Source organism: Ricinus communis, chromosome 5 (genome assembly GCF_019578655.1).
Source record: "Ricinus communis isolate WT05 ecotype wild-type chromosome 5, ASM1957865v1, whole genome shotgun sequence".
Taxonomy (NCBI): Eukaryota; Viridiplantae; Streptophyta; class Magnoliopsida; order Malpighiales; family Euphorbiaceae; genus Ricinus; species Ricinus communis.
In genome coordinates, this window is record NC_063260.1 from 28,424,553 (window position 1) to 28,449,693 (window position 25,141).

Genomic DNA, 25,141 nt, shown 5'->3' on the forward strand with positions numbered 1-25,141 from the left:
ATTTCCATTTTATTGCATTAACAGAATTTTAAGAAATTTAAAGGACATTTAAAAATAATTAGTTTGCTATTATTTTTAAAATTTTATAAATTAATATTAAATTGTATCTATCAACTTAATTTTATAATCAAAATAATAATAACAATAATCGTGCAACACATTAGTGTATGATTAGTTTTACTTAAATTCAAAGTGTCATGAAAAGATGTTTTTGCCGGTTCAAAATGTTAACTTTATTTTCAGTTCAGTAATTTTTTTAGAAAAAATAATAAAAATATTCATATTTTTTATTTTTTATAAAAAATACAGTGTAGTGTGAAAATATTAAAAGCATAATTTCTTAGTTTTTTCCAAAAATACAATATTGGTTTTTTTTTTAATTTTCTTTTGTTCTTTTTTTATAACCAAAAATCAACCACATCGTGTTTTAAATAAAAATAAAAAAATTATATTTTTGAAAAAAAAAATTATACAGTAAAAATGATTTTCTCTTTTTTGATTTTAAAGTATTTCTAAAAAGTTTCTTTCTTTTTAAGTAAAAACTTTTTTTATATAGTATAGAATCGTTTTGTAATCATTAAAAATATTACTATTTATTTAATATATTTACTATATATACATTTAAAAAAAAATTAACTATGTAATTTCACTTGATTTGAAGTAGTGGTCGAGCTATAATTTGCAGACTGAAGTTTGTGGAACATCGAAGGTGGTTGATCTGATATTTTTGCAGTGGTCTTGTGGTGGACCTAGAGATGGCACGATGAAGTATTTTTCTGGCAGTTCTTCTTTTTCTGGATTATAAACTTCAATGGATCCAACGTTATGTTGAGGAGATTCGGGTAGCTTTTGCAACTCATCGGGTGGGAGCTAGTTCTCATGACTCTTCTCAGATTCAGTTGATTGGATGGAATCCTTTCCAGCTAATTGGGTGGCTTTAAATACAGATGGTTGTTGTAAATCAAATGGCAGATATGCAGGTGGTGGCGGGTTGGCTAGAGACTCGAATGGTAAATGGGTGAATAGATTCACTTATAGTATTGGATCGCGTTCTACGGTTGAAGCTGAGTTGTGGGTGTGCCTCGGGTTTGGAATTTGCTTGGGATGCAGGGTACAAACAAGTGATTTTTGAGACTGATTCTTTACTTTTGATAAAATGGTTATCTAGCGGTTCTTTCAAGTGTTGGCTGCTTTATAAAAAAATTAGGAAGTACGAGTTGAACATGTATTTCAGAGAGAGGAATAAAGCTGCCGATTTCCTAGCTAATGAAGCTTTGAGGTTTGAGCATGGCATTCGTGTTTTGTCTTCTCCCCCTATAGAATCCTGGATCTGTTGGAGTTGCTTGGCCTCCGAGACTAGCAGCTAATGTTATATAATATGTGCCTACTAGGTGATTGGGGTGTCCCCTCCTTTTTGTATATAAGAAAAAGCTATCATAAAGGAATATGACAAAAATTATTATCAATATAAAATTTATTTTTATAAACACTTAAAAAAAGGAAAACAATTTTATTTCTTATCTATTTCTTTTCCTTGCTATTATTTGCTCTTATTTTCTTTTATTTTCCCATCGTTTAAAAGATAAATATAAATAAAAACAACAAAAGATAACTTAAATAAGTAACAATACAGATATTAAACTAAATTAAAAGAGTAATTAGAAAACACATATATAGGAAAAGAATTTATTTGTTTTGTAATTAGAAAACACACATACAAAAAAAAATGTATTTATCTTTTTAATAGTCTTATTTTAAATTTTTGAATTAAGCTTGAATTTGACTCGAATTATTTATTATTGAATTTTTTGAGCTTGCTTTAAGATTAAACAATGTAACAATTATTCAAACTTAAATTTATCAAAGTTTGGATTAATTTGGTTGGAAAAGATATATTAAGGAGGAGATTTCAATAAAATATTACAAAAGAAATTGAAAATTATACACTTTGCATCTGCAGTAGTAACAGGTTCTGGGCTTTAAGCCTTGGGCTAGATGCACGTGCCTGACATCTTCATCTAGTAGAGGAAGACCAAAAATGCGCCATTGCTGACTGCAACTCTTTCTTCTCTTTGAAATTTCCCATTTAAACGCCACGCGACGCATCTCCAGTAATTTGTTAAAGTTGTCATAATCCATTTATAATCAAAATCTCGCTCAAAATTCTCAGATCTCCTCCAATCTTCTACTGGTGGTCGAGTATTATTCTGGGCTCGATCCACTGGATCAGAGATGCCGGTGGCTGCTTCTGCTATTTATTTCTTAAATCTCCGAGGTGATGTCCTCATCAATCGTCTCTATCGCGACGATGTCGGGTAATTTCTACATTTTTTTCCTCTTCTTAGAAACTTCGTTTCCATGTTAGCGTATGCACCAGATTCCGTTTATGCAGATGTTTCTAGCTAGTGGGTAATTCTTTTTTCTATTAAGTTCGAGGGATGAGTTTTTAGCTAAGGGTTATAGATGTTGATGTCGGTATGACCTAATCAGTGGTATAATGGCATCGACTCATGTTGAATTTGGGAGGTTGAAGCCTGTAGCTAATTGCACTCAATCAGATTTGAATGCAGAGAAAGAAAAGCAAAGATATTAAGATGTTATAAGTCTTGAATTGCATGACACAATCCCAAGTAGCATAACTGCTGGCATTTTTGTTTTCGACTGAAAGTTGCATAAGCGCTACAATGATGGGTTTTTATAGACCCCAAAGAAATTCTAAACCCTTAGGATCTAATGCTAGTAGTAGTACTTGTTGGATTTGGAAAACTAGAAGGACTTGAGCCATCCTAGACCAACAAAGAATTGAATAATACTTTAAACAAAAAAAAACATACTGAGTGTTAAAGACATTTGGATTGCTATTTTACTGCTAAGCTTACAAAAATACCTGAAAGAGAGAATATTAGACTAGCATCTGATATATTAAAATAATTATGCTTTTAAGATTCTATTAAGATAAAAAGTACTCAATAATTTCCTGAATAAGATCCATATAAAATCTAGACCATACTTTGAAGTTCATTGAGTACTTAAACTTGAGTGAGTTTTTCTGCGTTTGCAACTTCATATAAAGTTATGCTTCTATTTCTCTTATGAAACCATTTCTATTGTTCTTCTCATTTCCCAATGGTTTGCTTTTGTTTGTGCTGCACCTATTTGGCAGCTTTGATGGTCACTAACAACTACCGTCTCTTTCAGTGGAAATATGGTGGATGCATTTCGAATGCATATAATGCAAACAAAAGAACTTGGCACATGCCCGGTGCGGCAGATTGGAGGTTGCTCTTTCTTTTATATGAGAATTAGCAATGTGTACATTGTGATTGTTGTTAGCAGCAATGCTAACGTGGCTTGTGCATTCAAGTTTGTTGCTGAGGTTGGCTTTTTTCTTCAGATTTAGTTTTCACATCCATATCAGTATTAATCAGCCTACTACAGTTTAAAAGGGCACCCAAAAAACTGATTTTCCTTTCTTTTCTTCTCTCTTTTTGTACAATTAATTTTAAAATTGCTTACTAAGAAACTATAAGCCTTAATATTTTAATTTAATAGTTTTACTAGAACATTGCTTTTTATCATGATTGTTGAATTAGGTAATCATTTGCAAATGCCTGTAATGATTCAATTCTGGTATTAAAAAATGCTCCTAGGCCCAATAGTTTTGCAATTAAACTTGTTGATTTCAAGAAGGCACAAGTAACTTGTTCTTTTTGTGGCTAATTGTGGCACTCTATGTTGCACGCAGGCTGTTGCATTGTTCAAATCATACTTTGGTGGTTCATTTGATGAAGATGCTATCAGAAATAATTTTGTCCTGATTTATGAGCTACTAGATGGTAAATTATTTGACATACTACTGAAATGGTATTCAATTGCAAATCTTTATCTTCTTAGGTTCTTCTTGCGTGATTTTGGTAAAATCTTCTCAAATGCTCTGTAAATTGTGGAGTTGATCTCCCAATTATTGTGCAACAAATGGGAGGCTAAATAACTAAACTTTGTTTCAGAAATGACATTGTTCTTATGAGTAATTTGTAGCGGTCCTTAAATTGCAGAAATTATGGACTTTGGCTACCCACAAAATCTCTCTCCTGAGATTTTAAAGCTTTACATCACTCAAGAAGGAGTGCGCTCACCATTTTCGTCTAAGGTTAGATGTTTCTTTCCATATATGTTATTCAGAATAACTATAACAGTCTTCTCAGACATTTATTTTCTATTTTGTTTTATTATTGCGTATCTGACATAACTTTAATAGTTGAAAATTTGGCTATGTTATGTTAGTGCATGTTATGATAAACATTCTTTTAATTATTTCTTTCTTTCTTTTTACCATTGTGACAATAAAATAGCCTACAGATAAACCTGTACCTAATGCAACATTACAAGTCACGGGTGCTGTTGGTTGGCGGAGAGAGGGCCTTGCTTATAAGAAGAATGAGGTGATCAGTTTTTCCTTGCTTCTCAGTTAGTTGGTATCTAGCCATTCTGCTAGACTTTCATAGTCATTCCTTACAGGTTTTTCTGGATATTGTGGAAAGCGTAAATCTTCTAATGTCTTCAAAGGGTGAGATTTATTTTTTCTGGGCCTTTTGATTTTGTAAATCACTACTTGGTTGGTCATAAACAATTTGTTGAATTACAGGTAGCGTTTTACGTTGTGATGTAACGGGGAAGATTCTTATGAAGTGCTTCCTTTCTGGGATGCCTGATTTGAAGTTGGGTTTGAATGATAAAATTGGTCTTGAGAAGGAGTCACAACTGAAATCCCGACCCACTAAAAGGTAGATATTTATTTTACATAACTGTCATCCTTCATAAGTTGCCTTGTGTTTGTTCTGACTCTATTATCTACTAGCTGCTTTTTCAGCCAATGCCCCAGTCGATTGTTTTACTTCTTCATTTCTCTTTCCACCAGTTGATAAGGCTCAGATTTCTTTTTCTTTATCCTCTGTTATTTTTCAAATGCATTCTGAGCTCGTCTTTAATAGTGTAGCTTATCAGCAAAATCACTGAAAATCTAGATATTTCATCAGAGAATTTTGAGTAGAACAATTCGTCAATTATGATAGCAACTGAACAGTATCATATATTTATTTTCTTCTCTTTTCTTTTCCTTACGACTGCAAGTGTACTGTATCTCATAGCTTTTTTCTTTTGTTTTCTTATTTTACCTATTCTTGTCATCCCTCTCTATCTAACTTCCATTTAAAAATAGATCCTTTAACAACTCTTGTGAACTATCACTTGTCTTAAAGAAGCCTTAGCACTTCTATCCAGTTTTAATTGTTGTCGAAGTCTACTGAAAACTGAATAAGGCCCAGATGGCATAAACAAAATTTTTCTGCTATTGTTGTATCAATAATAAGTGATTGTTGCTGCTTCTTCTGATTATGGCAATTGTCTTGTACATTGAAAGAAACCCGCAACTTTTTGACTTGGTCCTCCACCCACCACCCCCTCTCCCTCCCCCCCCCAAAACAATTTGTTTGTTCATTATATTTGATATTCAATTTTGTTATTTTTTGATACATCTATCCAATAATTGATCGCACACTGTTGGTTAACTTGGTTTTGTACTGTGCAATTTTGTGTTTGCTTTAATAACTTGATCTTATTTGATGCAGTGGCAAAACAATTGAGCTGGATGATGTTACTTTCCATCAATGCGTTAATTTGACTAGGTTCAACTCAGAAAAGACTGTTAGTTTTGTCCCGCCAGATGGCGAATTTGAATTGATGAAGTAAGATTGAAATCTCAACTCAAAGTTTTTATGCTCGAAACTTTGTGTTATTTAATATGCATAGAAAGCAATAATGAAGTACACTTTTTAATTTTTTAGGTCCTTTTATAAGTTTGCTTTTGTTCAGTTCTGGGATAACTGTTATCACCGATTCCACTAGAAGGCTATCTATTTTCCTGGTTACCCATGTTATAAATCTATTGAATTATTGAAAAGGAAATGCACTATAGTTGGTCTTAAAGAAAAAATTCTAGTATTTTTTTATTCCAATTTTTAATGATACATGTAAATGTCTATTAAATTCTCACAATAATGGGTTATTATCTCAACTTTTAGGAATGAGGCTATGGTTTCATTGTTGCTTTGCTAGATCTATCTAGAGAGTGTTCTTCAATCATATTCATACCCTTGTAAAGAAAAAATTTAGGCCATCTTTACATTTCTATTTTATTTTATTTTCTTACATCTCCAAAAATCATTTAGAGTGTCGAAAAAGAGACCATGTAGCTGCCCCAATAAACTTGGAATTAAGGCTTAGTTGAGTTGGGTTTATTTGTTTCTTTTATTTCCTTACTTGCTCTGTTTGCTTACTGTGCAACAACTATGCTTCATCATATATCCTTGTCCTTTCTTATTTCCATCCGCTAAAGCACAGAAGCAATGCACTGAAGTCCCATCAACAATCTTATATTTTAGGATGCTTATTTTTAACTGCTTCTATCTGGCATGTTCTCTTAAATTCTTAATTGAAGAGTCAAATTTATTTATTATGAGATTAATTATGTTGTTGCATATGTCCAAATATGGAATTGTGTCTTACTTGTTTAGTAATGTGATTATCTATTTTTAATTTCTGGAGTGGACTAATACAATTGCCTGACGATTCATTTTTGTGTAGGTATCGTATAACTGAGGGAGTTAATCTTCCATTTCGGGTACTGCCAACTATCAAAGAACTTGGCAGAACACGGATGGAAGTGAATGTTAAGGTTTGTAGTGTGACATTTTCAAGCTTGGATGTTTGTATTTCTGCAGCTCTCTCATGTAGACTATTCCTCAGGTAAAGAGTGTCTTTGGTGCAAAAATGTTTGCACTTGGAGTTGTCATCAAAATTCCTGTACCTAAACAAACTGCCAAAACAAGCTTCCAAGTGACATCAGGTCGAGCCAAGTACAATGCTGCAATTGACTGCTTGGTTTGGAAGTGAGTACTTTTGCTCGTTAAACTTTGAAATTCTTATTTCTTCTGCTCTGTTTAATCTTTACATCCAGATTTGAGTTGAAATTTATTCAGTGCCCTCTCAATGTCCTGTCCAAATGTGGTAGCTGAGATAATATTATTTGGTTCAGTTTAAGTTCATAGGCATTTCAGTTCAGTTTGGTGTTAATTATAACTGGAAGGACTGAATTAATTGAGTAATAAAATGCCCCATGTGTATTACAGTGGGATATTTTTAGTTATTAATCCTCTATATCCATCAGCCTTAGTCACTCTCAGTCCCTCACTCTATCAGTGACCCATTGTTCTCTGAATCTCTGATTTAGTTACCTGCAAGAACCACCACATCCTAACATGATGTGATTGGTGGGCTTGCCACGATGGAGATTGTCAAACTTCATGCAATGGTGAGAATTGTGGATGAGTAATGTGGTATGTAAAACTCCCACAGTGCAGGCAGTGGGAATTGCTAAGGATTCATTCCCAGCCACTAGCTCAGATGCAGTGAGACATAGAGGGCTAGTAGGACCTGCCTGCCGCTGCTCCAGCCAAGAGCAAATACTGCATAAACTCATGAACTTTTGCTGGTTTACAGAGGGAAATGATGTTTAAAGCTTCGTTGAAAGAAGTAGCCTTTTCGTGCAAGTAGAACTTGAAATCGAAGGAGGGTCTCGGATTACCTTGTTCTTCTTGAATGGTTTTCTCTGCCTTGATTATAATCACTTAGATGAAGGAATTCTTATACTTTTTAAAGGATGGAGAAGTTGACACAGATTTGGATCTGGTTGCCTGGTTTAAGGTGGAAGAGGTGTGTCCCCATAAGTCTAAATAAACCGTACTTAACTAAGACTAGCCTTAACCAAGTTAATTGGAGTTGGGTATATGGATTGTCTTCTGCCCACTAAATGATTTTGGGCTACATTTCGAAAGCTGTAAGGCCACTATACTAGATCGTTTTTGTACCACTATTCTCCATGTTAGTTTAATTTTATCCTCCCTTGCTTCACTCTTGATATGGTCGACCTTTCTAACCGGAGCATCAGTAGATCTGTGACTCGTGTGTCCAAACCATCTCAATTTACATTCTTTGAGATTCTCTATGGAATCAAAATTATTCAGTTTGGTTTATCCATGTTCTTTTTGGTTCAGAAACCTGAGTGCTCAACCCCTAGTGGTAGCTGCCCAAACTTCTACCAGACATGGATTTTCTTAGTAATGACCTTAGTTAATGGGGTGGCATTTGGAACCAACCATGGCTATCTTTAAATGGGTTTATTCATTTAAGCTTCTTTTCCATCCTATTAGTTTATTATTCACTTTCTTCCTGGTATCTAGAAACAGAAAACAACTACCACTTGATATTAACTACCCATGCTATATATGAACCTAACAAATACCTCGAGTATCCAGATGGTTGAGTCCAAATATTCAATTGTTAGCTAAATAATATACACATAATGTTTCATGTTGCACAACCACTCCTGCCAAAGAGTTTTTTCATTATGCAACTGGATTTGCTAGAGGATGTAAAATGAATCAGCTTTCTCAATCAGATCAATTGCTCTCTCCCGTGACTAATCAACCCCCCCCTCAAACCAATGCACTCACTTATGTGTTATGTTGTGCAACAATATTAGCTGAATATCCAACAATCCAGCCCCCCAAACATACTGAAGTTAAATTATCACAGAATGATGTCAATAGATGGGGGCTGGTGTTTAGGTTGGATGGGCTTTTCTTTTTATCTGTGCTATGAATACCTATTCTAAAATATGCTCCAGGCCCAAGTAGGAGCATAAATGAGACATGATGAATCTGAGATCAGTTTCAGCCACCCATATGATGTGTATATAAAAGAAAACTCAAGCAAAAGGTGAATAAGTTATTCTTTCTGTGAACGAAGGTGATAATATTTTGATGAATTTTAGTAAAGCATGTATAAAATTGATATTTTCTGTTACAGATGAATAGCTTTTCTGGGAGTTGTGCATTTGGCTCCAATAGCAAATTTTTATGATAATACCATATAGCTTGGATATGCTTGTGTATTCATGCCACTTACTGGTACCTCTGGGCATAAATGCTGATTGATAAACCCTTATCCTTGGTTGATTGTTTCATTCTAGGATTTATGTGGCATTTGTTTATCCAAATACTGTTTCTCAAAGGCATTTTCTTGCCACTGTTTAGGATAAGAAAATTTCCTGGACAAACTGAGCCAACCTTGAGTGCAGAAGTTGAGTTGATTTCTACAATGCAAGAAAAGAAGTCTTGGACAAGGCCACCAATTCAGATGGAGTTCCAGGTGCCTAATATGTTGTACTTTTCTATTATGCCAAATTGGGGGTCATTTTGAAGTTTAGTAGTTTCATGAATTATTTCAGATGCATTGTCGTTATTATGATCATGCAATGTGTCATAACCAGACCCTTGGCACCAGAAGAGTTCACTATTCCTTTCAAGTGCCTTGGGGTTCCCTTAGTTACTATTAACTGCTTAATTTCTTCATCAACTGCATGCTCTGTTTGGAGGATGATGATCTGAATCATGTTTTCTCCAGGTCCCCATGTTTACAGCATCTGGTTTACGGGTTCGTTTTCTAAAGGTATCTATTCTGAAGATACAACTTTGTGATATAATTTGCTCAAAAGCAAACAAAACTTCAAATTGACCATGGTATATTTATTTTACGCAGGTGTGGGAGAAGAGCGGCTACAATACAGTTGAGTGGGTTCGGTATATAACTAAAGCAGGCTCATATGAGATTAGGTGCTAGAGACAGGGGAATGCTACCGGGAGACATCTAGCGAGGAAATGGGGTAGAGATGGAATACTTTTAGGTATTCTAGCCAAGTGGAAGGAACCACTGCATAGAAGTTTTACCTTGTTGACAAGAAAAACATGCAGGTGGATTTCTTCTTGTGTCTATTCTTTATGTGTTGCCAGTAGTGTTGTCAATACTATTGCTTGGCGTGGAAGATCGTTGTGCTGTAAAGGCTAATCCCTTGTTAAAACAAGATTATCTTTTTTTTTTTTTTTTTGGTTTTGTTTTTTAAATATCTTTCATATATTTTTCTATGTTACATCACATCTGCTGCGTCTTGCCATAGCATAAGCTTTTGTTGTGATTAAATTTTTAATGGAATGTATTTGGATTCTGTTATTAATCTGGAGGAGTTGAATTGTGTTTTTGGCTCCTGTGATCAGTAAAAAGTATCTTTAAGTGGTAGAAAAAGGTGCCGTTGGCGGTTGGCAGTAGTCTTTTGGAAAAGAATGCGAAGCCAATAGAAGTTAAAATCTCAAGTATGTTGGATCGGGATTTCTCTTTTTCTTGAACATAGAATTTCATTCCAACTCCAACAGCCTATAGGCAAAAAGAACCATTCACGTTGGGTGTTACAAACCCAAGAAAACAGGGCAACAGAATCGACTGCCAGTCTTGGCTGCCCAAAACGCACTACCATTGTCGTCTCGAGTCAGACATGTTATTCATTTTTCATGATTCTACAAAAGTAATAAGTTTTTCTTTTCTGTGGCTACTTTCTGAAATCTTCATTGCGAGTAAGGGATGGAGGAATTATCATCTTGGCATATTCTGAGGACATTGTGTCATGATTCTTGGCACATTCTAGCTCGTACCATTTTAAATTTTATTATGTCATTAACACCGCACAAAGTCGGTCTTTTCCAGTCTGCTAGATTTGATTTGATATTAAACTCGGGAATGTCTGGATGCTAGGGCACCTTCCCCTCCTTTCTTATTGATTCTGGTTTCAACTAAATTTCATAGAGCAATTAGGCTATACTGATTTACGGACTCAAGGTTCTGCGTTTTGGGGGATCAAAGTTGTATTCAACTTTGTTTCCGCATTCTACCAGAGTTTTAATGCAATTCATAGACTAATCAGCTCCTACAATATATCAGTAGTATTGGAGTCCATCTTGGGCATGCCACTTGCTGCTTTCCCAACTAAAGGTTGCCTCATTTATTTTCTCCTTTAATATATATATATATTTACTTCTTGGGCCTTTCATGCAATATTTAATTTGTTTTCTCGTCTTAAAAGTATAATATATTTTTTAATCCTTTCGGATTATAATTCACTTTCATTTTCTAATAAATAGTTGAATAACCAACAATATTAAAAATATACGGTCCATTTATTAACACAAGATTACAAATTTTATATTTGTAAATGTCTGACTTAACCGGATAAACGGCGTCGAGTTTCGAAGAGCTTAAGAAACCCTAAAAAAAATATTAAGATAAAAAAGAAAAGAAAAGAGAACAGGTTTGAAAAATAAGATCCCGTCTTCGGCTCCACTTTTCCGTCCCTACCATAACTACGACTAGTAGTAGAAGTGGTATTAGTTTTGTTTTGTTTTTCTAATTCGCTCTTTCACACTCTCTCACTCACTTCGAAACTCTTCCTCCAATTTGATCTCTCCGTCGTAATAATTCCCAATCTTTTAACTCCCCAACAAAATTTGAGTAACAATAAGAATAATACGCAGCAACAGCAGGAATAATGGACTCGAGAGAAGCTCAACAACATCAGCATCAGCATCAGCATCAACAACCACCACATCCACAGCAGCAGCAGCAATCAAACATGATACTCGGGGGCTACTCCAACAACGCTCATCCTGCTATGACTATGATTAATCCCAACATCCCTCCCTCTGGTTTCCCTTTCAATTCGGTGGGCCCGCCCCGGACACAGCCATCGAAACAGCCGTCTTCGGATGGTGGCCTTTTCGATGGATCGTCGCCGCCTTCTTCGAGCGGGATGAGGTTTAGCATGGACCCTGCGAAAAAGAAGCGTGGAAGGCCCAGGAAGTACACTCCAGATGGCAACATTGCTTTGGGCTTGTCGCCTACTCCTATCTCTTCTTCGGCGACATCTTTGCCACCCCATGTTGCGGATTCTGGTTCTGGCGTTGGCGTTGGTATTGGTACACCGGCTGTTGCCTCTGACCCTCCTTCTAAGCGTAATAGAGGACGGCCTCCCGGTTCTGGCAAAAAGCAACTCGATGCTTTAGGTATTTTCATTTTGTTATGTTGTGAAAGATGGTGTTTCTTTCTTTTCGTTATTTGATTTAGTTTTACTTGTGAACTAGGAGGGGTTGGAGGAGTGGGGTTTACACCTCATGTTATTACAGTGAAAGCGGGGGAGGTATGTTGATTTGAATATTATTGTTACTTGTTGAGTCTATTGCAATTGATTATGATTAATTCATTTTTAGAAAAAAGGCCGTTTTAAAAAAAAAAATTAGATTAAGTAAATTTAATGTTTATTTTAATGTCTTCACATTTTGTGTTATTGCATAACATAGCATGAACATGTGTTGTATGCAAATTTCTCAAAGTTGGATGTTAGTAAAGTTTATGCAATTGATGAGGACTTCAAATTAATCTTCATTTTTATTTTATTTTTCGATGTTAAACATGAACTATTTGTTAATCAATTTCCATGCACATGCACATACATAGAGACATATTCCCTATTTATCATTTTCTTTTGTTTTGAATGATGATTTTTCCATCTCTATATAACAATTATTTGAAGTTATTTAACTGTAGTCTATTTTTGCAGGTAAACTTTTTTCTTCCTTTTTATCCCAAAGGATAAGCTATATTTGCAAAATAATTCATTTCCATATTGGTAAACTAATGTATTAATTATAACCACTAAAATGGTTTTACCAGTACACATGGCATTAATTTTCAAAAGCAAAGGTCAATAACTATCTGGCGCCGCTAACTGCTGAATCTAATAGGGTGTTAGTTTCAAGATTTTTTAATTTAGTTGTGAATAATATATAACTTTTGAACGACATAGAGATTGGACTAGCAGCATTGCAAGTTTGGCCCCTGTTTTAAGGGGTATCCATTTAACTCTTATCTGGCACTATCATGATTGACACTAGTCCATGTCTATATATCCTTTTCTATAATAAGTTTAAGGTGGCATCAGTTAAAATGAAGCACATTCATGTATGTGGCATGGACTGCTTAACCTCTTGAGCTGGAATTAATAGTTCCTATGTTTTGTCGTCTGCATACCAGCTTCAAATTTTTAAAGTTGAGTTATGTGGAGTGCAGCGTAATAAAATGATATGACAAATTTCTGTACTTCATTACAGCTCATGTTATGAGATTTTTTTCTAAGCTTATAATAAGAGTCTAAAATGAGTTGATATTAAGTTTATATGCTTAGTTACAGTGGTATTATGTTCTGAGTGAACTGTGCATTTGCTAAGTTTTAATGAGGAGGTTGTTAAACCTAATAGTGGTGTACGCAAAGTTAAGTTGATAACTGATTGAACACCTTTAAGTTTTCTTATAGTTGCTTATTCAGCAGACTCTCTTCTCAGTCATCAATTTCACTGGCTTTTCAAGAAAAATCTAACTCTATTTCACATTTAGCTATAATGATTCATAAATGATCTGCATCAATTATTAAGATTGGCTACTTTGTTTCTTCTGTAATTTGTGAACATGGAATACATATCTGAATTTGGACAAATGGTCATTTCTAGCAGTGGTTCTGTGAATTTTATTGGAGGAAAAAGATATTCTCTAGTGTACAAATATCACAAAACAGAGGATATTTTTCTGGTGCTTGAAAAGGTATAAGTTGGATCTGTGAAGGCATATGTAAGATCCAGTGTTTCTATTTGATGATAACAACCAATAGCATTGACAATGGTTTCATATTAATTTGGTTAAGATTCATCTTTTTGGTGATTATATTGAATCAAGGGCTTGGATGCCCTGATGAGGCTTGGATGGTGTTGCTGTTTCGAAAACGTTCAAAGACGAAAAGTTTTATTAATAGGTGCAGTAGTTACGGAACTTCCAACTACCTTTCTAGGTTGTTCAACCTGTATTATGGAGATACTTCAATTAGTAATTAGATGTTGATTTAGAAATCAAATAATTAGTGTGCTTGCAGTACATCACTGAACAGTTAGGGTGCTTGATGTGTCTCTTATGCTCCACGTGTGCTCATGCTGCAGCTGTTTTAAGTATATTTGCTTAGGTGATTGATTATCAACAAAAGAAGAAAAATAAGTATCCTAAACATGGGTTGCAAACTGTTTGCCACTTACATAAATACTGTTGTCCGACTAAATCCTTTCTTATTTTCATCTTAGAAATCCTCATCTTATTTTTGAGGTTCATTTCATATTGCATATAGGTCTGAAAGCACTGCAAATGTTTTTGCTAAAGTTTGGTTTGTTGATCTAATTTCAGGGCTTCATGGCTCAATCATTGACAAGTAGGAATCCATTTAAAATTTAATTTTCTTGGCCATCAAAAATTGCATTATCCACTAGGGCCTTGTCACAACAACATTAGTGGGACAATATTTGCTTCTGTTGGGGAGCACATTTTAAATTTGCTGTAGGCATTAAACAAATTTTGGCATGATTCATTTTTGCATTAAAGATGCTCCAATAATAGTCACCTCTATTTTTATTGGTCTAATTACAATTCGTAATAATTAAGAAATTCTCAGTGCCTCTTGATGCCCCGTTTAGTTTTTGTTCAAGTCTTCATAATTTCTGAATCTTAAATAGTTAAGTGGCAAGAATCTTTGCTAAGTATATCATGTAGATGCCACATGCTGGTAAGTTTTTCTTGAATCTTGCCTCTTGTATAGTAATATAGCTTTTTTTCCTTTTATAACGTATAAATGGACAAATCAAAGATAACTATGTGAAAGAGAAATTAAAGAACTTCTCTATTCTCTTGCCTTTTAAGTAGGTTGGTTGCCTTTGAGGTTTTCTTACCCTCCTTAGGTTTTATATGGTAGTTAGAGAAGATGAAAGAGAAGCTTTTGTTCGTTGTTTTTTAATAAATATTTTGAAACTGTTTTTCCTTCTAAAAGTGTTGTTGAGTGAGGGACTTAGAACAAGTGCTACCACGTGGCATTCATACAGAATCATTTAACAAAAATGTCAATGTCATAAAAGTTCGAAATTGTTTGGACTGGTTTGATCCAGAATCAAACTAGTGATTAATTTAATCTAGCTCCAATTGATTTTATTTTTTCCTTTATTTTTTCTCTTCAATTTTTACTTCCAACTTATTGTGTATTATCTTTTCGACTTTTTGTTCACTAGTTCTTTATCGCTTCACGCCAATTGAATGATTGGATCAGTGAATTGATTACCTTCCGTTCCAATTTAGAACACTAGAATGATTTTTGGTTTACGACTAATTTTTAGGTTTAAAACGTATAAGCCATGAAAATTTGCTTGTGAAAAAGTATTTGGTATTGTGATGTAAATTTTTTTTTTTGTTGATTATGATTTGTGACATTTATTGTCCTTTAATGGCGGTAGATGATTTTGACTCACAACAATCTCTCACTTAATGAGATCAAGTTCAATTGACTTTGCACTCTCTCTTTATCTCTCTGTTTTTTTAAAGTCTAGGTGAGGATGCCCATTTGTTCTTTTGATTCCAATTCTTTAATTTTTTATTTTAGTACTATGTGTTCACTGTAAGTTTCAATAAGTATATCTATTATTTATACCCTGTTGGGAAGGCTTGTGCTTCTCATCTAAAGTTATATGGTTCCATCTAATTAGTTTATCCTTTTCTTTTGTAGGACATAGCATCAAAGATCATGGCCTTCTCACAACAAGGGCCACGGACAGTTTGTATTCTTTCTGCAAATGGTGCCATTTGTAATGTTACCCTTCGTCAACCAGCAATGTCTGGTGGCACCGTCACATATGAGGTACTTCAAAATGTCTGCATAAGATTCGTTTGAGGTTCATTTATTTAATTTTATGTGAAAGGAGTTTTGTTTGTGTTTTGACTTCAAGAAAACAATATTTAGTAAAAGAACATGCAGAACTCTAGGAAGATTGTGATAAACTACAGCAAGATTCATCTGAAATTATTTGTCTTTTAGCTTCAATAGACAATATAAAGGTTAAAGATGCCAAACTGTAGGAAGATTTGAAGGAAAGACGTAACATTGAGGGTTCATTTCATTGGTGTTAAAGGGGGGTTTATGTTACTGCAATTATTTTTATCCTTCCTAAGGAAAGGAAAAACTATAAGCGCGTTAAGGTTAACATTGACGCATTTCATCATCATTTTCTTACATACCAACAAGAACATAAATTCTATCTTTTGAAGGGAGTTTGAACTTTCATATGTATATTGTAGGATGGACGAAAGGTTCTAAAAGCCCTTATGTCTAGTAGTTTTGACAATTTAGGTATTATGTTATTATCAAGCATTTAAACTAGGCAAGTGTATAATTAAAAATATCGGTGAAACCTTTATCCCTTAATTATAACTTAGCCCAGTTACCTATTTAGTCTTGAACTTTATACCTTTTTCATTTTGTCTAGCTCTTGGAAAATTTTCAATTTTAATTCAGAACTTTGATGTTTGTTTCAATTTTAGCATTCCAGTGAAATTGATTCAGATATCGGGTTCATTTGCTGAGGTGGCATTAGAGTCACTCAATAATCAGTTTAAGGAAAAAAAGAGTTGTCGAGTCAGCCATATCTTTGCTGACTTAGCAAACACCCCCTAAATATTACCATTTAATGTCCAGACAATACTGAAGAAATAAAACTTGGAGCTGGTCATCAATGGAAATGAAAAAACCCCGACCACAATCCGACTCTCCACCACCGCAGTTATTAAAACACCAGCGCAATCCCACCGCTACCACTTCTCAAAACTTAAAATAACCGAAACAACCATCAAAATCACCTCAAATAACCGACAGCCCAAACCTTCTGCTGGACAACCACCACAAACTAGACCAATTCAATATTATCATCGAAGAAAAAAAAGAAAAGAAAAATTAGAGCTGACATCCTTTTCTTAGGGCTAAGGTTAGGCTCCTTAATCAATACACACCTTTTTTGTGAGATGGTGCACTTTGAATTTCTGAATGAGTCAGCATATGGTGAGAGTGTTATGGGTTGATGGCCTCCAGCATTGAACTTGTATTTCTTTAATTTTTCCTCCCGGAATGATATGTTTTTATAGTCTTCAGGTTATAGTCTCAAACAATCGGTGAGATCTTTTATAACATGCACTGCCGACACAACTTGAATGGGATGTCATTATAAATAGGTGATTAAGAAGGTTGGAGAGAAAGCAAATGAAGTTCAGAGATTCTTGCTGCTTAATATGGCTTTGACTTTCTTATTTATTGTTTATAAGCTTCATGATGAAGATGTACCTGGCACCATCCATTTTCATGAGAGAAAAATCGAGTGAAAATGAATTCTGGTCAAGTGTACTTAATACCATCCATCAATCTCTTGCAACTGGTTTGTACTGGTGAACACAAGAATTCTGCTATACTTAAATGCAATACTTAACCAATCAAACGAACTTGCAATTAACTGCATCTTAATTGAGAATGCTGTCACTGGCATCTTTGTTGACATTAAAAGACAAAAGGAATGTTCTAATTGCATGTGCTTTTTTGGAAGAGAGGTATTCACTCTAATTGATGGGTCTCTCTTATCAAGACTCGAAAAGCTTGGCACCATAACAGGAATGGCACTAGTTAACTGTTACTAATTAGGTTTGATCATGCATGATCTGTATGCTTTTTTGGGGGTTTAAAATTTTGTTCTTACAGATTCTGTTTAGCTCTATTAACCATTCTGGCATTTCCCTTTGCAGGGGCGTTATGAAATTATTTCCCTCTCAGGTTCTTTCTTGCTTTCTGAAAATAATGGCAATCGCAGCAGATCTGGTGGTTTGAGTGTCTCATTGGCAGGATCAGATGGTCGAGTTTTGGGTGGAGGGGTTGCTGGAATGCTAATGGCAGCATCACCGGTACAGGTATTGCACTTGCAACCACCTCTTTTCTTTCTTGGAGGAGGGGCATTAAAATCCCTAACATCAATAATTTATGATTCATCTAATATGCTGTTTTACTTTGTGGAGAAATATGGTGGTGGCTGGTGCCTTGAGTTTTTTGCTCAAATTTATCACACCTCAGTTAAAAGTTGATACTTTTCATAGCATTTGAACAATATCCATGTTAAATAGATGTGTTTAAACTCATTTAGTTTTTAGCATGAAATGAGAAAATCTGAACTATCATTGGACCTATCCAGGGGTTGGGGCCCGCTCAATCATCCCAGCCCCAACCTAACCCAAATATTATTGGGCTTAAAGGATTGTCTCCCAGCCCCATCTGGTTGAGAGAACACCATATTCTTTGGGTCAAACTTAAGATTTGATGTTATATAAACAAGAACTTTTCGATATTTAATTTATCATCTTATTATAATGTGTGAAATTATGACATAATATAAATTGTTTCATCTATATCAATGTAAATGTTATATCAAATTTCTACCCCTATTTTAGCTTTTTGTTTTTGTTCTTCTTGGTTTTGTGTGCATGCGATACAGAAATAAAGATTTCAAGGCAGTTTAACAGATTATAAATTTATGATAAAATTCATATGTTTCATCCAATAATACAAACAATAATTTCCTGAATTATCATAACAAACAAAATTATTAAAGAAGTGGTTATAGTAAGTAAGTTTTAATGCCCTTACTAGCCCAGCAAATATTTACAGTAATCATATAGTAAAATTCTTCAGAAAACTAACTTTTCAGCATTGAAGAATGAAAAAGCTTAGTTTACCACATGGGCAGTTGGATGCTTGATTAGTTTTGATAACATTGGTATTATCATCATCGTATTTACTACCGGATTCCTTGTTTACTGCCAGGTCATTGTGGGCAGCTTTATTGCAGATGGGAAAAAATCAAACTCAAATATACACAAATCTGGGCCTTCTTCTGCACCTACGTCCCAAATGTTGAATTTTGGTGCACCAATGACAACATCTAGCCCTCCTTCTCAGGGGGTATCTAGCGAGTCTTCTGATGAGAACGGTAGCAGTCCTCTTAATCGAGATCCGCCAATCTATAGTAATGCTACTCAACCCCTTCATAATATGAATATGTATCATCAGCTATGGGCTGCGCAAAATCCACATTGAAGAAGCTTCTGAATGAACAGTATGGAATCTTTTGAGGCATTGAAAAGGCGGTCGTTCTTGCATAGCAGATTGAGGTCAAATCCTAATGTTAACATCCATGTTTAAATACGGGGCGTAGATGAGTATCTTTTTTATTTTCTTTAACATCCAAGTTCCTTGTCAAGTAGGCTTTGGTTTATCTCTCAGTTTCTTATCTAATTTGGACAGAGCTGATAGTGGTAGCTGCATGTCACCCCTTTTTAAAGATGTCTTAGTCCACTTTGCTGTTTAGGTATACTGGTCTTACCTTCTGTGTTTCCAGTTGCTAGTTTCTGCATTTGATGTAACACTTGCTTAAAAATATAACGCAAAAGGCTTCAATAGGTTTGGGTGGAATTTTAGTACAAATTGATGTTTTGCTCTAGGGCTCATTTGGTTCATACTCTAGAATCTAAAGAAATCATAAAGTTGATTTCATTTCCTTATGAATTTATACATTATGAAGTACCTTTTTTAATTATATATAATTTATAATCTATTTATTTATTTGACCACCTTATATTTGGTCTCATTTAATTCGCATGATTCACAAGAAGATGGAATAGGAAACGGCCGATTTCCCATTGATTGAGAATTTTGTTCCGATTTGGGAATATTTTTTGCCAAACCAACAGAAACAACTTGAATCGCATTCTCTGATTTTGATTTCTGCTCTTCTTCTTTTTCTAATGAACTAAACAGTCTTCTCGTTTTTGTTTTAATAACTTGTACAATTTTGGTGTATGAAAAGACATTGACAATTAAAGTCAAAATTCAAATGATGTGTGATTTAATATTTTTATTAAATTGTTTTTATTTTTTATTTTTTAAGGCTAATTGAAATTTGATTAATTTACTGTAGTGGCCGCTATTGATTTAACTTGCTTTTCTAAGAGAAGCACTGCATTAGATAAATAATATAAATATTGACTATTATTAAAGGAAAGAGAGAGTGTTTATTGATTGAAAAATCTCTTTCGATATCTCCAAATATGATTTGGCAAACTAAACAGTAATAACCCGAATCATTTCCTCAAACCTCGATTTTCAAATTATTTTGACCAACCAAACGGCTTCTTAATTTGTTTTGATTACTTTGTATATTGCCAGTATACTAAAAAAGAAAACGTTGGGAATAATAATTGAAAACTAGTTATTTTTTATTTAATTTATTCCACCTTAATTCCTTTTAAAAAATGCTCACTCTATTTTGAAGCATTTTCTTATCTTTCCAATGTTTTTTCTTATATTTAGTAATTTAAAATATATTTAATGAAATTTTATGGATGATAAAATATTATTTTAAATTTTTTTAATACAGATTGAATTTAAAATTTTAATTAAATGAAAAAATTATTTTATATCCTGTCAAGTTAAAGCTTCATTTAATAATTATAGTTTGCAATTAAGCTAACTTGTCCTTCTTATGATTTTCTTTTTTAGCCAATTTGACATGGAAAAGTTAAAAGAGAGGACAATGTATCAGACATGGGTTTGTATTTAGGGAAAAATTACTATTACCTCATAAGGATTGTTATAAGTCCGATCCTGCATTTTCAAAAGTAAATTAATAATTCCTTAACTTTTGCTTCCGTTAACTATTACTCTCTTCATCTATTTTTCTGATAGTCAATTCCGTCAAAAAATTTAATTTTATAAAAAAAGATTTCAATTTAATTCTTAAATATTAAATTCATCCAAAATTAAATTTTTGTCAAATTTAAATAAAAATAAATTTAGTTCTAAAATAATTTTATCTTAATTTTTAATAAAAAATAATTAAATTAAATTTTTTTAACTATAATTACTAAATAAAACTTTCTAAACTTTTATTTAGTGTTTAAGAAAAAAAAATCTCCTCTTTCTTTTCTACTTCATTTTTTAATTCATTTTCTTTTTCTCACTTTATTTTTTATAATTATTTTCTTATATTTTCTTAGTGAAAAAGAATACAATTAAACATAAAAGAAAATATTGATTATTACAAAACAAAACTACATCACTCTATAAATGACAAACCAAACAACGTCATTTGATCATCAGTAGCAACATCACTCGGTCTCCGTCTTACTGATAGCGTTAGATTTGAATAGATTTGTGTAACGACCCAAAACTCGATCTCTGTCACTGATAGCATTAGATTTGAGTAGATTTATGTATCACATGAGTTATTGTCCACTTTGGCCTTCACTAGCCTCGCGGATTTGTCCTTTAGTGGGAGTTTTCCCTTTGGCGGATTCAAAAACTTCCCAGAAGGTCATCCATCATGAAATTTCCCCGAACCAAACATGTTTAACTTTGAAGTTTCTACAACTCCATAGCTAAACAACCAAAAAACACCTCATATGATTAGTTTCAACTCTTTATATATATATTATCAACCATTCCCGGTCTCATTCCGATATACAATTTGATTTATTCATGTACCCCCATACTTTAGAGTGCTGCCATCCTAGAAGCCGTTACTTGTCCAGGCATCCTATCCTTGCCTCGGCATCTACTTCCCACCCTCATCGGACTCTCTCTAGGCCAGACTGTCACATGTCCACTAGCTTCCGCCTGATTCGTTCTCAAACCACACATTTACTAAAGGGGTTCTACATTGATACCATTTGTAACGAGCCAGAACTAGACCACATGAGATATTGTCTATTTTGGCCCCACTGATTTTACGGTTTTGTCCCCTTTGTGAATTCGAGAACTTTCCAAAAGGTCACTTATCCGGAAATTTCTGAAACAAAGCATGTTTAACTTTAGAGTTCCTACAACTCTATAGTCAAACAACCAAAAGATGCATCATGTGATTAGTTCCAACTCTTTATATATATGATATCAACTATTTCCCGCCCCATTTGGATGTGCAATTCGATTCATTCATGTACTCCTATACCTTAGAGTGTTGCCATCCTAGAAGCCTGTCAGAAGCTGCTCCTTATTCAGGCATCATATCCTTACCCTGATGTTCACTTCCCGCCCTCATCAGACCGCTCTTTAGGCTAGGCTGTTACAATTTTTTTTTAATTAAATTAAAGAACTTAAAAATATAAATCTCAATTATTTTTTCTAGAAACTAAAATTAAATCATTTTAAAAATAAACTTAATTGATTAAAATTAAAGTTTGGATGAAATTGATACTTAATAATAAATTTTAAAACTAAATTAAAAGTTTTGGTTATGAATTAAGTCCTTTGACTGAATTGATTAACAAAAAAAATAACGGAGGGGGATAATAGTTGACGAAAACAAACGTTAAAGGGTTATTAATTCACTTTTAAAAATACAGAGTTGGACTTATAAATTGTAATTTTTCCTTATATTTTTATGGTATTTATAGTTAAGTTTTATGCATATGGATTTAAATGATATTGTGATTATGTATATTATCAATATCAATATTCGACTAATTTTCATCCAAAATGCAAAAACAATAGGTAAATAGCAATAAAAATCTACAATTCTTTTTTGTTTTTTTGGAGATAGTTACTCTTATTCTTAAATGGATTGAATTTAATAAAAAAAATTGAAATGCATTATTGTACTTATGATTTTTTAAATGAATGATATATTTATACAGTTACATAATAAGATTCACGCTAATTATGGATTGGTTTTGTGTTATCTAATATATATATATATTGATGGCATATAACAAAGCAAAAACATCTTAGTACGCATATACATTGTAGATGTATTTTGCAGCAAAAATAGAGAAGGGCATTGTTTTCATGGAAAACCTATTCTTCCTCGTAACCATCAATCTTCCTTCCCTTACAACCATTAATCTCTCCAAGACTCCATTATTTATACAAATTCCAATTATCCCAGTATGCACTTTTCTTTATCTCTCTTCTCAAAAAGATTTCAAAACTAAAATCAGAAGAAACAAGACTAAAAAGAATTAATTAAGAAGATGGAGTTCAAGAAATTCATAATTCTCCTTGTCTTCTCTTCTCTTCTCTTATTCTTTGTAGAGGCTCAAGAACCCTCTCCTTCTCCAATCCCAGATTCTTCAATCTCGAGTTCGCCAACACAATTTCCATCATCGTCATCATTTAACAATGAATTTCTTAAGGACTTTAATCAGGGCATTCGCTTTGATTAATGTTTAAGTATTCGTGGACTTTCCCTTGGCAGTAATCTTCTAATTTTGTCATAGAACCTAATATATATATTGATTCCCTTGAATGAACTCAGTAATTAAGGATTTTTTTTAGTTGGAGAATAGAAATGAGAATGAGAACAAAAATTGAAATAAAAATAATTATATTTTTATATGTTGTTTGATTCAATATATAATGAAAATTAAGTTCTACATATTTTATAATTATAAAAAGTTATAATATTTAATTTATTATTATAGGATATTATTTCACTTCTTTTTTACCATTTATAATTTATCCTCTTATTTGATTTGGTTGAATTTATATTTATATAGAATTTGCTTATTTTTATTGAATTAATATAGTTTGGTCTAAAAAAATTAATTTGTAAAAAAAAAAATCAGATTATTTATTAAATATACATTTGTTTGGAACTTATTAAGTATCTATCCCACTATTTGAATACGTTAGTAATAATATATAAAAAATAAATAAATATTCTAATTAAAATCAATAGTAAATAATAATTACAGAAACTAACAAGATAATAATATAAAAGTATGGGATAAAATAATAATAAAAATAAGAGATGTAAGAAGATATGACGTCAGTAATTAAATTACTTTAAAATTTACTATTGTAATCTATCCGTGATGAAAAATTAAAAAAAAATTAAATTAAATTTTTTAAAGTTGGTGTATTATATAATCTCTTTAAAATACATTAAACCTTTAACTCTTATATACTTGAGAATGATATAGCATTTATTTCTCAAAATTTAATGAATCCAATTCAATTTATGAATACCACCGCAACTGTAAGGTTTAGCTCTGCCACACTTGGAAACAAAATGCAACAAAATAAAGGAAAAGTGGCGGGAAGGGGAAGGGGCTACTTCTGAGATCAACCCAACTCTATCCCCGAAAGGATTATTACCTAACCTAGATTTGTTTGGTAATGGTGATCCACACAAAATAAAGTATATAATCATTTTTGTTCTTTTTGTATAGTAAATTTTGCTCGGTAAAAATCATAGTTCCATGATAAAATGTAAATTTATTTTTATATTAACAAAGTTGGAAACAAAGAATGAAAAGAAACATGATATATTATATTATTATTTTTAATTTATATCATTGAATATATTTAACGATAAATTATACATTTAATTGTTATTTAACATACTAAGAGTAACCGTTAATAAAATTTTGTCAAACAATTTAATTTATCAGCCATCAGCTACCAGCTATCAGTCACCAGCTATCAGCTGCATTGATCAATATAAATACCATAATATTTATAATTATGGTATTTAAAATTTAAAAATTTTATTATTAAAATTTAAATTTAAATTTTATTTTTAAAATAATTTTAATAATTTTTTAATAATAAATACAATTGAGTTAAAAGAAAATTAACTATAATATTTTTAATTATTATAAGTTATTTTTATTAATTTGTATCATCAAATATAATATAATAAGATAAAATATATTTAACGATAAATTATACCATTAATGGTTATTTAACATACTAACAACAACTGCTAATAAAATTTTACCAAACGGTTTAATTTATCAACCATCAGCTGCCAGCTACCAGCTATCAGCTGTACTGATCAGCCGAACCAAACATGCCCTAAAATAGAGTTGATATAATCAGCAGCTAATTAAAGCTAAATTAGCTATTGTTTCTTAAGTCATTACCAAACACTTTAATATGATTGTTTGATGAAAAATAGTTATCAGCTGTATCAAACATCTAACCAAATAACCTCTAAATGCTATTCATTTTTACAATTGCATTTTAAAATTTAACCATATATGACAACCTATTCAATGAATGAAATAGTTCGATAAAGGGCATTATAGTCTATTATTAGACATGTAATTGTGAGAACTAGAAAATCAAAGATTGCTATGACAGCAGAGATCGAATATTTTGTGAGAGGAGTTTACATTTTGGGAGGACTGCGGTTAGACAGAAACCAGAAGGTTCATTATTTATTTTGTTTTTTTTCTTTTAAAAGGAATTCGA

General features: G+C 32.8%; 2 protein-coding genes across 3 annotated transcripts; both read left to right on the forward strand.

Moving 5' to 3' along the window:
* The first annotated feature begins 1,969 nt into the window (after positions 1-1,969).
* LOC8284613 (AP-2 complex subunit mu) lies at positions 1,970-10,129 on the forward strand. The gene is made up of 13 exons (XM_002519785.4): positions 1,970-2,315; positions 3,199-3,376; positions 3,746-3,836; positions 4,056-4,150; positions 4,353-4,442; positions 4,519-4,567; positions 4,646-4,784; positions 5,628-5,744; positions 6,643-6,733; positions 6,805-6,947; positions 9,153-9,267; positions 9,523-9,567; positions 9,658-10,129. Exons 1-13 carry the CDS (start codon positions 2,233-2,235, stop codon positions 9,736-9,738), a joined length of 1,317 nt encoding a protein of 438 aa, XP_002519831.2. The 5' UTR covers positions 1,970-2,232; the 3' UTR covers positions 9,739-10,129.
* A 991-nt stretch (positions 10,130-11,120) lies between these two features.
* On the forward strand, positions 11,121-19,510 carry LOC8284612 (AT-hook motif nuclear-localized protein 13). Of its 2 annotated transcripts, none has more exons than XM_015719578.3 (5): positions 11,121-12,005; positions 12,087-12,139; positions 15,587-15,718; positions 17,644-17,805; positions 18,713-19,510. In XM_015719578.3, exons 1-5 carry the CDS (start codon positions 11,492-11,494, stop codon positions 18,983-18,985), a joined length of 1,134 nt encoding a protein of 377 aa, XP_015575064.2. In that variant the 5' UTR covers positions 11,121-11,491; the 3' UTR covers positions 18,986-19,510. The 2 variants fall into 2 exon arrangements, with proteins under 2 accessions (XP_015575064.2, XP_002519830.2); XM_002519784.4 differs by having other exon boundaries at positions 11,134-12,005; positions 12,084-12,139.
* The last annotated feature ends 5,631 nt before the right edge of the window (positions 19,511-25,141 follow it).

What these genes read in the sequence shown, in the direction of transcription:
- LOC8284613 (XM_002519785.4), top strand. Translation starts at nt 2,233, where the DNA reads ATGCCGGTGGCTGCTTCTGCTATTTATTTCTTAAATCTCCGAGGTGAT. An exon ending in TCTTCTAATGTCTTCAAAGG is followed by an intron (nt 4,568 to 4,645) that starts GTGAGATTTATT and finishes GTTGAATTACAG; the next exon opens with GTAGCGTTTTACGTTGTGAT. An exon ending in GGCGAATTTGAATTGATGAA is followed by an intron (nt 5,745 to 6,642) that starts GTAAGATTGAAA and finishes ATTTTTGTGTAG; the next exon opens with GTATCGTATAACTGAGGGAG.
- LOC8284612 (XM_002519784.4), top strand. Translation starts at nt 11,492, where the DNA reads ATGGACTCGAGAGAAGCTCAACAACATCAGCATCAGCATCAGCATCAA. An exon ending in AAAGCAACTCGATGCTTTAG is followed by an intron (nt 12,006 to 12,083) that starts GTATTTTCATTT and finishes CTTGTGAACTAG; the next exon opens with GAGGGGTTGGAGGAGTGGGG. An exon ending in TGGCAGCATCACCGGTACAG is followed by an intron (nt 17,806 to 18,712) that starts GTATTGCACTTG and finishes GTTTACTGCCAG; the next exon opens with GTCATTGTGGGCAGCTTTAT.